This window comes from Xiphophorus maculatus, chromosome 14 (assembly GCF_002775205.1).
Source record: "Xiphophorus maculatus strain JP 163 A chromosome 14, X_maculatus-5.0-male, whole genome shotgun sequence".
In the NCBI taxonomy this organism is placed as follows: Eukaryota; Metazoa; Chordata; class Actinopteri; order Cyprinodontiformes; family Poeciliidae; genus Xiphophorus; species Xiphophorus maculatus.
In genome coordinates this window covers 6,685,601-6,697,771 of record NC_036456.1, presented here as the reverse complement: position 1 = coordinate 6,697,771, position 12,171 = coordinate 6,685,601, and the positions used below count along the sequence as shown (strand labels likewise).

Below are 12,171 nucleotides of genomic sequence, written 5' to 3'. Positions count from 1 at the left end.
ACGCGATTGGCTGTTCGGCTGTTCATCACGCCGCTTCCTGATTCATGGTGCGGTTTGTTATTGAGCGGAGCTCCTTTAAATGTGAAGGGAAATGTTGACGGTCGGAGTTGAAAAAGTTGGTGAGTTGTCTTCCACTGGTTTTCCAAGTTGTCCGAGTTGTTTATTAGTGAACAATGTGCGAGGAGAGCGGAATTTGGTTGAGGTGGGAGCGAGTAAAGTTTTAATGCGAACTTCTCCGCGGCTGCTACCTGACGTCGCTGTTACTCCTCCAGGTGAACGGAAATACCGTGGCGCTCTTGTCGCTTCCTCGTAATGAGAACAATTTTTTTTTTTTTTTTTTTTAACCTTCATAGAGAAAGAGGGCTCGATTTTCGCCGTGGAGCAGCTGCTGGTACAGACACCTCGAAAATGTCAGGAGCCCCTGAGCAGAACAGGAAGCGTCGTTCCTTCAAGCTGTTCCTGATCTCGACCGACCTTCAGGTCCAGGACGATCTGGAGGGACCCATTCTGCTGAGCAGGGGGTTCATCTGCCAAGAGCAGGACCAGGGCAGGACCCGAAAGGACGCCCTCTGGGTTAAGGTACCAACTGACTTCATGGCAACTTCTTTCGAGTACACGAACCAAACTTGCTGCACTTCATTATCACCGTGTTAAATATCTTGAGCAATACGTAATTAGGACAACGATGACGTTCATTCAGATTTAGGACGGCAACCAACGAGTGTGATTAATTTATCGATCAATCTGACGATTAATCGGATTTTAAAATTTGCCAAATTCTGCAGTTTTGTTATCGTACCACTTTAGCCTTTTTGTACAACACAAAATATTGTAGAAATGAAAACAACAATAATAATAATAATACAGACCTTTGGGCACTTAAATAACTTAAAAACAGCATTATATGTAGGAGAAAACATAAGATACAGAAACCCTTCAGCTGTGAGTTTGACAATGAGGAACAACAAAAACAAGTCTATGATTTTAACTAAAATGTGCAGATTCATCATACTGTGACGATTTAGAAATGTCTGCTGGAGCTCAAACATTTCATCTAGCTGTCACGTTGTCAAAAGGAGGAATAAAAACGGCTGAAAGGCTTTCAAAAGGGTTATACATGAAAGATGCAAATAAAGAAAGAATTCAATTCATTTTTAAACAAGAAAGCAAACACTTTATTTGAAAAAAAAAAATATGCAAAAGCAGGATTCCTTTAGCGCATGCTTGATCATTTTTAGTAAAGGTGTATCTACAGCTAAAAAATGCTTCTGACATCAACATGTGAAAAGCTCAGCCCTTTCTGCTTGACTTAACATTATTACATAGTAGGGCTGATCTGCTTTGTTTATTTATGTTTGTTTTTTTATGAGTCAATTAATGTTTAGATAAAAAAACATGTTTAACAGGAGATGTTCTTTTTATTTGGCTTACTGGTCTGGGTATGTTGGGGTTTTTTTCCCCAGCAAATTACCTTTTTTTTCACGTCTGCATGCTCTAGTTAACGATTAATTGATTACCAAATTAGCTGACGATTATTTCAATAAGTGATTTGGCACAATTAATTATTTCAGCCCTGATAAGATTTAAACGCGTTTCAGTGATTGGACAGACTGTAACAGACTTTCCACAGTTTGTTACTTTACAACCATCAACTCCAGTGTATTTTATTGGGATTTTAAAATAGTTAAATCATTTATTTGCAGAAGGAACATCACACCTTGGTTATATTTTTTATTTAAAATGTATTTTATTTTTTTTAAGAAATGCCAGGTTTCCATTCATTCAACCTTGCTGAAGGAATCCACTATGGATTTCACCTGGCCTTTTTTCCCATGAAGGCCCAATTTGTGGAGTTCGCGACACGGTCGACATGGTTACCAGAGTTATGTAAATACCGCCGCGTGCAGTTAAAATCGCAAAGACGGCGCTGCTACCACCTTGTGTTATCTTTAGCGAGGGAGCATCTTGTCAAAAGATTCTTCCACCTGAGCTGTGTGTCTCTGCAGCTCCCCCAGAGTTGCCATGACACTGTTTGTTTACAAACGAAAACCTCTGAGGGCTTCGCAAAACATCTAAAGAAATGAAATCAGTCGCGGGTAGAGTCTGTGTACTGATTAGCCTCTGAAGTCAATTATTTGTTTGGTGCGTAGATCGCTTCATGATTATACGCTGCTGCGTGTTGATTCACCACAGTAAATCCCAGTCATATACACTGAAGTTTGTTCCTGTTACTGTTTTATTGCCATCGTTGTACTAGGGAAGTGTCTGAATCAGAAGTCAACCTTCCCCACAAAGTGTTATGAATCTTAGCCATACCTTAAATTCACTGTTAAGGTAAATTTAAGGTAATCTTTGTACTCAACATAGTTCTTTTTTTTTTTTTTTTACTCACCTTGTGTGATCTACCTGTCCTTTTCATTTTCATGCAGGTGTTGGACAATGGACTCATGGTGAAAATAGAAAAGAAATACTTGCTGGAAATCTCAGCTGACCTCGTTGGACTGGTGGAGCCTGTGTCCGACCTGGACGTTCGACTAAACCTACTAAGTAATGCGTCAGCGGCGTTAAGCGAATTAGATTGTTGAGCGATCACATGAAGATTGACATAAATCTTTTTTTTTTTTTTGACAAATGTCTGTGCAGTAAAATTTTCTAACTCTAATCTTTGCGTGTGTTATGCGCTTTTCAGACAATCCAGACAACCTGCGACAGCTGGCTTCTCTCCCCACCAATGCTCCGCTGTGGGTCCTGATCGGCGCTCAGGATGAGCTGGCCGAGGCAGAACTCAAGTACATCGGACCGCTCAGCGGAGGGAGCAGCGCTTTGTATTTTGGAGTGGAGCTAAAGGTGATATTTGAGGCGTGGGTTCCCAGGAAAACTCCATAGATGTGAAAAGAAGAGTCAGAACAAGTAACTTGAGGGGGAAAAAAATGTCTAACCTTGTTAAAGCAGACAGGTTAACAAAGTTGGATTGTTCGATCTCATATATTTACAATGCTTTGAAAAGTATTTATACTGTTGAATTATGAGTGGAAGCAAAATCATAAAGAAATTACAAAAAGAGGTTACATTTTCTGTCTTCTAGGATGTGTTGGCGCATGATTTTATTCAGCAGTCCGAGGGCGCCGAATACAGATAAAAAAATAAAATAGAAATATATTTATTATCCCACATCAGGGAAATTTAGGTGCAGCAGGAGCATCGAGGTATGTAGGTTTACACAAACAAAGTCATTAAGTGTTAAAAATGTGTATAAAAACATGATTAATAATAAAATATAAAATACTGTGCAGTTATCACAAGTGGCTTAACTGGTTTCAAGGAATGTACAATGGACTAGATCAACTTTTTGTTTTCTACATACAAGACTATTTGCAATGTATAAACACTAAAAAGAGCCCAGAAAAACAAATCAGATGTCATTAGTAGGAATGTCCAAATATGGATTGAAATGTGTTGATTTGTTTCTTAGAAAATATGATGAATGTTGACGAAATTAAAGAACTTTCCAAACTTAATAGCTAAACTCAAAACTGTAATACAACCTGTAATACATTTAAAATGGTTTTTCAAATCAAACCATAGAGTTGGGTATTTTGCAAAACAATATAAAATGAGAAAATAGTGTGGTGATGAGCTCCAACTCTTAGAGGCCTCTGTGCCATCACCCTTATCATTAGTTCACACCACAGATATTCTCAGATTAATTTGTGCCTTAACAGTACATCTTAATCAGGTCTGCTACTATCAGTTATTTTAGTAATCAACTAATCTATTGATTATTCTGACGATTAATCCGATTTAAGAAATGGCATATTATAATTTTGTATAAAAAAAGGCCCAAGAGATTAAATTTTAAAAATCTGCAGAAATATATAAAAGATGCAAATAAACAAATAATTCAGTTCTTTTTAAAAAATAAATAAGGAAATAGTTTCCATTGCCTAAAATGCAATACCATAAAATTCCTTCAGTAAATCTGAACCAAGTGAAGCTAAAATTATGCCACTTGATGAGATTTGGCTAAGACTTATTTAGGTGTTTTCATCTTAAATGTAAAATGTACATATTTTTATTTAGTTTTGGGTTAATTACTGCTCTGAATATTTTTTTTTTTTTTGAATTTGTATGTTCCAGCTAGCAATTACTGAATTAGTTGACAATTATTTCACAGATCAATTAATCCGATGATTTATTTTGATTAATTTGATGATTTATCGTGATTTATCATGATTAATCCGATTTATCGTGATTAATCAGACGATTTATCGTAATTAATCCGATGATTAATCATGATTAATTGTTATTTAATGTGATTAATCATTATTTAGCGTGATTAGTCATAATTAATCAGATGATTTATCGTGATTAATCATGATAATCATCAGATTGATCCAATTATTTTTCATGATTAATCTGTAAAACGCAGATTAATCATGATAGTCGTGGAATTAATCATGATAATCATCACATTAGTTATGATTAATCCGATTATTCAGATTAATCATTTCAGCAATAATTTTATTGTATACAAAAAAAAGACCAATGAATTGCTCATGAAAAGCCTGTTTTTCCTCCCTGTTGCTCCTCCAGGGTACAGCAGTGGGTAGAGGAACCTGCAATGGTTCCAACAAGGGCGTCCGCTACTTCTCCTGTCCCGATGCCTGCGGCCTCTTCGTCCCCGTGAGCCACATCCGCCTCCGCCACTGGTCCAGCAGGAACAGCATCGACGCTCCGGAGAAAACCCGGGACCGTTCCCGCCGCACCAACCACGGCGTCAACGGCCACCGTAGCAACAACGATCGCTCCAACCAGCCCCACCTGCGTCGCATAAGCTTCAATCACAATCGCCCCAAGGCCCAGCTGCAGACGCAGGACATGCTCTCGCGGACGGCCGAGTCGACACCCATCGCCATTCACAACAATCCACGCGGCTCGTCGTCACCGCCACCGTTCCACATCGGCCAGAGAGTGTGCGTCACCGTGGATGGCATTGTCCACGGCGGGGAGGTGCAGTTCTGTGGCGCACTGCCTGGCCGATCTTCGACGCACGTCGGAGTCCTTCTGGTGAGCATGAACCACACAAGATGCATTTGGCCTCAGGATGTTGAATCCTTCTCCTTATTTATTGGTTTGTTGGCGATTTGTTGTTGCAGGATGCTCCTGCTGGTAACTGGGACGGACTTTACAAGGAACATAGGCTCTGCCACATTCCCTGTCACCTCTACGGAGTGCTGCTTCCCGTCAGCAGCGTTTTTGCAGGTGCATCACAGGGTTTCTCCCACATATTGATTGTCTAGTCAGAAAATATTCATTTATTTTATTTTTTCTTAATTCTGTGTTCTCAGAACAAACATCTCCTAAGCCCATCTTGAAGCCAGCGTTGTCCCCTAATCCCAAACAATCCCCGACGTCACCAGCTCCTGCTCCCAGGCCGCCCCTGGTTCTGCCTACTAAACAAGCACTCAAGCCTCCTCTTCCTCCTCCAAAGCCTACACACAAACCTTTACTCACGCGCCCACTGCCGCCTCCAAAACCTCAAAACCTAACGCTAGTGTCAGCCTCGGAGCACACCAACGGTTCCCACAGCCCTTTAAGACCTGTAGACGACGAAGAGGAGAATGAGGAGGGTGTAGATGATTACGGAGGAACGGGACTGGAGACGGAGCTGGAGGTCGGGTCGATGGTCGAGGTGAACGACCCGCCGCTCTTCGGGGTTATCCGATGGATTGGTCACTTGGGGGCCGTCAAGGAGCTGGTGGCAGGAATTGAGCTGGTGAGTGTAGCTTCAGCTTCGGTTTTCTTGTTCAGTTTAATTTCTCTTGACCTTTAAATATTGTCGAGGTTCTGCACAAAACTGATCTCGGACACGACACAGAACTGTTTTAGGTAACATCGGAGCTTTCTGGTTTTCTAAACTATCTTAAATTCAATAAAGGGTTGTAATTAATGAGACATTCTGTTGGATAAAATAGAAGGAAAAAGTAAGGAATCACGAACCAAAGCTAATCCATATTAATATGTTGTTGCACCTCTTGTTTCTTCTCCAAACATGCAAGTCAATGATCTTATTCTTCAGTGTGAGAGTCAAAGATTCAAGCCTAACCTTTTTTTTATTCTCCATCAGTAGAAGTAATTTTTTTTTGTCAATGTTTGAGTTAATCCAATTAGTTTCTTATGTTTCTCATCAGTAAATACATGCAAATCCAGATTAGTTTGATTAATAATACATGTCAGATGTTTAATTCAGTAAATATCTCCTGGTGATATTTGTGATGGCCCATGAATCGCATGATATTAACCAATTGATAGTTTTGAACCAATAAATAAATGAACATTACATGGGTTGTTTTATTAACGCTGCACTGGTATAATTTAATGAAAGATGCCATGGAGGTTGTAACACATTTATTCAAGCTTATGTCGACGACTACATGTACAGGGTGTCTTCTTAAAAAATCTTAAATTCATGTATCCAAAATATAAGGGCCTTAAAATGTATTGAATTCATTTTAACAAGCATTTTTTGTATTTTGATATTCTTGCTGGACTTTTCTGTCAGGCAGAAGTTTAAGTTGCACTCACATATTTTCATTGCATTCCGTGACTCGTTGCGGTTGAGGCTACCGCTAACTAGCTGCTAACACACCCTGGCTAGCCAGCTAGCTAGCCATTTTGCGTCTGTCTCTGCGAAGTACAAATTTATCGCCAGTTGGTGGGACGAAGTTTGTATATTTTTGTGGAAGTATGTCGCAAATGTCACTTAATCGTCTTAAATTTGAGTTGGTGAAACATGCAGAGAAACCTTGAAGTTCTGTATCCCATGAAAGGGACAGAAAATATGCCAGTTTCTAGGATAGTGGTAGATATTTATATTCTATAGGAAATGATGTGGGATGCTGACCGACTCCTACCGATTAGAGGTGTAGAATCAGAAAGTGATTCAACAAAATATGACTTTCAGGGTGTGTACAGTTATGCAACCGGATTACAGCACACGTGTTTTGTATTTTTCCACACTTTTGCGTTTTAGGAGCAGGAGCTGTCTGCTGGAACAGACGGCAGTTACCTCGGCGAACGCCACTTCCGTTGCCCCGCCAACAAGGGCCTGTTCGTCAAGCTTCGCAACTGCAGACGGGACTCCAGGTTCCCCGTCCCCGAGAAGCCCGTCAACCAAGTGGAGCGCTGCAACTCGATAGGTGAGAAAGCGTCAGCCGCTTAGCCAAAGCGAGGCTGCACCTAGTTTTGTGAAAGCTGGGACATCTCTGCATCCTGTTGCCATATTAAAGGCGATGTCGCCCGTTCTCTTGTAATTCCAACCTGCGTCCGTGGCTCTCAGCATTTGCAGATTGGGGAAGCGAGCGGGTGGACGAACACACTCCTCCGGTGGACGGGGACGAGGCCGGGCAGCTGTACGAAGGCTCAAAGAGAGGCATCCAGGGTCACCTCAACTCCTGCTACCTGGACGCCACGCTGTTCAGGTGAGAAACAAATGAATGTGTTTGAGAGAAAAACGATAGAAGCAGTGACCTGGTTGCATAAATGTGCATTCTACACATTACATTGAGACATTCAATTAGGGCTACAACAAACGATTATTTTAGTTATCAATGAACAATTTCCCGTGACGATTAATCGGATAGAAATAATTGTCATGTTTTGCAGGTTTTTCACTTAGGCCTTTTTTAAACAATATTAGAAATACATTAATAAAATGCAAAGGAACAAATAATTTAATTCCTTTTTTTAAAAAAAGAAAAAAAACATTTTCTTGCCTAAAATTCAAGAAAATAATTAGATTTTCTGAAAAAGTCTACATGTGTTGTTCTCTCAGCAGAGTCTGTATACTCCAGCTAACAATTATTTGATTACTAAATTGGTTGACAATTATTTCAGTAATTGATTCATCACGATTAATCGTTTCAGCCCTACACTCAATAATCAACTACATCAAATTGGACTAGCCTGAAATAAAGATCAGCTGTCCTCGTTGGATTTTTACCTGCATTCTTAGACTGCAGTCAAAGTTACCGTATAGGTTACAAAAGATATAAAAAATATGTTTTATTGTACAAATGTGCCGGTCAGGAGAAGGGAACAAAATATCCGAAGCATTAAAGATTGAAACCCATTTTCTTACAAATGCCTAGATACCCACAGGGAAACATTTAAATGTTGTTGTTTTTTTTTGTCAAAGTAGAGCAGGTAAATCTGGTTTATTCGAGATGCAGGAAACTGACAGACTCCTCTTTTCTGTCAATCAAAGAAATGGATAACAAGTGAAACAATGATTTGATTCCCTTTGCCTGCAGTTTGTTCTCCTGCTGCAGCTCGGCAGACTGGGTGTTATTTTGGCCATCTGACGCCGAAACGAACCAAAGCTCCAAACTGGCTCAGGACCTGCTTCGCTGTGAGATAGTCAACCCACTGAGAAGGTGTGTGTGTGTTTTCTTTTCTTTTCTCAAGGTTAGCAGAATGCAGACAAAGAGTTGCACATGTTTGTATTGGAAACACAGATACTCTGATTGTTTCTGAAAAGCAAAATTCCCCACCCCACACAGAACATAATCTAAAAGGTGTGTGTGTCGCTCTGTTAAGGAACGGCTACGTGTGTGCCAGTAAGACCATGGCTCTGAGGCGCCTGCTGGAAGCTGCCAACAGCAACGCAGGGTTCACCAACCAGGAAAAAGGTGTGCATGCATTGTGTCCGGGCCTCTGATTTCCTGCTTTTCTTCTTTTTTTTTCCCTTGTTTTTTTGTTTTTTTTTAAGTTCTCTGTTAATAAAGCTAAGGAATGTTGCCACTCTGCTCTCTCGCCCTGTCTGTCAGATCCCGAGGAGTTCCTGAACAAGCTTTTCCAGCTGCTGCGAGTCGAGCCGCTCCTAAAGATCAGGTCATTTACTCATCGCCTCCTCTATTCTACCAGCATATAAGACCGGCTGCAGGTTAACGTGCTCTTCCTGGTTCAAATGCGGTCACAGCTGCAGTCAGACCTGTAGCTCATGTGCAAACAATGCCATCATGTCTGGTTGTCGCAGCGACAACGTTGCCGTTTCCCTCCATTGCTTGCGTTCCTGTGCAAGAGCACAGCACAACCGAGACCTACGGCTAGTTTAGCTCACACGATATTAGAGACACACTGGAGACACTAGTGCAGAAATCTCTTAAGTGAATGAAAATCTGAGTTGTTTTTGCTGCACTACAAGTCATTTTCTGCATTCGTGGCAACAAGAGAAGCTACAGAATGTACTTTTTAACTTTAAAACTTTGCTTTCATTGACAAAATCCCCCCCAAAAATCATGTTTACGACTTCAGTAACCCCAGGGGAAAGTACTTTTTCGATGTGCCGCGTCTAAAGGTCACACCTGTCCTCCTCCCTTTTTCTCTGTTTCAGATCAGTGACTCAGCAGGCTCAGGAGTGCCACCTCTACCAACTCTTTCCACCAACACTCCCTGCCTCTCCTGCGCCCCCCGTCAACTCGCCCATCCCCATGGCCTCACCCGCGTCCATGAGGGTCGCCAGCGTTCAGTCCCTGCTGGAGTCCTCCTTCCTGCACGGCGGCCTCAAGTTTGCCGAGGTAAAGCTCAGGATTTCATCATCCAGCTGGTACCATGGCCATTGCCTGCCTGTGCAACTCCTCTACGAAAAAAAAAGAAAATCTTGCTTACAGCACAGTTTAGGCTTTCTGCCTTTCACTTGGATTGTCTCCAGTCTGTTTTTGACCAGGCCTATCAGAAGAAGAAGAAGTTGTGAACATTGACGTAAATATTTTGCGTAGTCTGTCTGTAGTTTTAACCATGGCAGCAGAGGAAGTGAAGGAAGACGTTCAGTCCGTGTCGGCCAAGCTTCCAAATATTGAATTAACATTAGCAGCAGCCTCGTTCAGTTTGGCACTTCTCTCTGCACTGTGGAGGATGGTTGTTTACAGCGCAAGCAGTTTCCGATAAGCTTCATAGCACCGAACTTGTGGACAAACGTTACCGATTGGGTAAAATTGAATACCTCAACAGAGGCCACGCCTCCTGGAAGCAATCGTTTCTCAATAGCCGAGAGCCCAAACCCTCTGGACGAAGCCTAAAGCCTAGGACAAGGGGCTGGATTTTACAAGACTAACTGTACTACCCAAGAATTACAAAAGTTCTTCTTTCTTTTGGCTACTTTAAACAGAGGTGACATGCAATCTTCATATTGCTGTAAAAGTGTTGCGTTAATATTTTTCTTAGTCCATCTTGACTCCATCATTGTTGGACTTTTAAGTTTACTGCAAAAACGTGAATGTACTAGAGAATCAAGACATGAGTCTTTTAGCTTGACCTCAGCATAGGGAGTTTTATGAACGCTAAAACATTGATCAGACAAAGTCTGAGCCTGAGCTTCTTACAAGAACTTGTATTTATATTCCTTGCCCCACCAGGCTCCCTCCTGTCTACTTCTGCTAATGCCCCGGTTTGGGAAGGACTTCAAAATGTTTGACGCCATCTTGCCCACCCTCAGTCTGGATATCACAGATTTGCTGGATGACAGTAAGGTTTTATTGCTTGTCTGTTGTGTCTAATATCATGTTTTGCTCGTTTCACTTGCAGTTTTTATTTCATTTATGAATATATCTCTTGCTGTGTGTACCTGTGTCTGTAGCTCTCAGGCAGTGCAGTATCTGCCAGGCTGTAGCCGAGTGGGAGTGTGTGCAGTGCTACGAAGACTTGGACATCACTCCCGGACATCTAAAGCAATACTGCCAGACGTGCAACACGCAGGTATCCCTTCATCACCTGGAAAATCTGTCAAAAATAATAATGATAAAAAAAAAAACAAGAGCGGTATTGATTCTGTTCGTTTTTTCTTCTGTGCACGACTAGGTTCACAGTCACAGGAACCGCGCGTCGCACAACCCGGTCAAGATCGCCGTTCCTCAGGGGACGTGGTCGGGCCCTCTGCATCACACCCGCCAGCGGATGTCTCTCTTTGCGGTGACGTGCATCGAAACCAGCCATTACGTCAGCTTCGTCAAGCACGGACCCCAGGCCTCCGACTGGTTGTTCTTTGACAGCATGGCAGACCGAGAAGGTGAGCGGGAGGGCAGCACAAATCACTTCTCTTTTGTCAAACATAAAAGCCTCACATTTGTTTGTTCGCTTCCTCGCCCAGGTGGCGAGAACGGCTTCAACATCCCCCAGGTGAGGGGGTGTCCCGAGGTGGGCCGCTACCTGGGCCTGTCGGAGGAGGAGCTGAGCAGGGTGGACGCCTCGTCTTTGAGGGAGTCGGCCCGGAGGCTGCTCTGCGACTCCTACATGTGCCTGTACCACAGCCCAGAGCTCAGCCTCTACAAGTGATATGAAGACAACCAGTGAAGTGAAGTGAAGAAGAGAAGAAAAACACCCTGAAAATGTTTTTCCTATAAAAAGTGGGGGGGAAAAAAGAAACAAATGCACTCACAAGATATGTAGCAAAAACAACCGACCTTAAACAGCATTGATTATCTTTATAATGGGAGTTATATGTTGTTGTTTTTTTTTTTGGAGGGAGGGGGGGTTGCCTTTTGAACAAACATGAGGAAGCTGAGCCTTAATCACTCAGACCTTATATCTGTGTTTAATCTGTTTCTCAATGTGCATACACTGTACAGAACCACTGTGCCTCTTATATGTGACTCATGTATACTTAATACAGTTTGCACTGCTTTATTTGATTGTCAGTAAGTTTGTATATAGTATGATTGTTCTGAACTGACAGCTAAGATGCACATACACGTTTAACTTTTATTCTTCATGTGATGTTTAGATGTTGCAGCGTATCACTGTGGGTAATGTTTGATATAATTAAAGCCCTAAGTTTGATCTGTTTTTGGTTGTATTTGTTATTGCCGGTTTTTTTTGGTTTTGTTTTTCAAACAATATCCGGACATATCTGAATATCTCAGAGCACTGTTTAGTTTGTCATCTGAAAATGGCATAACACTAAAATATAAAGATGTGATCATTCCCTTACTGTAAGGCAGTTTAAGTAGTGCATTCACCATAGTAGCTGCTGAGAGGTCCGAAGTAACTCAAGAAGAACAATCCATATGTAAATTACCTTTGACATCACCATTGTATCCTAGTTTATTTTTGGCCTATCGCATAAATTCTCCAAAATACGTAATTTGTCAAAAAGAAAAACATTGAGTATGTAGA

The 12,171-nt window shown here is 41.6% G+C and overlaps 1 protein-coding gene across 1 annotated transcript; it reads left to right on the top strand.

Annotated features, from left to right (window-relative positions):
- The first annotated feature begins 29 nt into the window (after positions 1 to 29).
- LOC102225223 (ubiquitin carboxyl-terminal hydrolase CYLD-like) lies at positions 30 to 11,841 on the top strand. The gene is made up of 17 exons (XM_014472566.2): positions 30 to 119; positions 354 to 579; positions 2,430 to 2,547; positions 2,690 to 2,847; positions 4,594 to 5,067; positions 5,157 to 5,262; positions 5,349 to 5,776; positions 7,034 to 7,199; positions 7,340 to 7,481; positions 8,313 to 8,435; positions 8,599 to 8,690; positions 8,829 to 8,892; positions 9,395 to 9,578; positions 10,416 to 10,524; positions 10,637 to 10,755; positions 10,858 to 11,065; positions 11,147 to 11,841. Exons 2-17 carry the CDS (start codon positions 409 to 411, stop codon positions 11,329 to 11,331), a joined length of 2,847 nt encoding a protein of 948 aa, XP_014328052.2. The 5' UTR covers positions 30 to 119; positions 354 to 408; the 3' UTR covers positions 11,332 to 11,841.
- Positions 11,842 to 12,171: the final 330 nt, after the last annotated feature.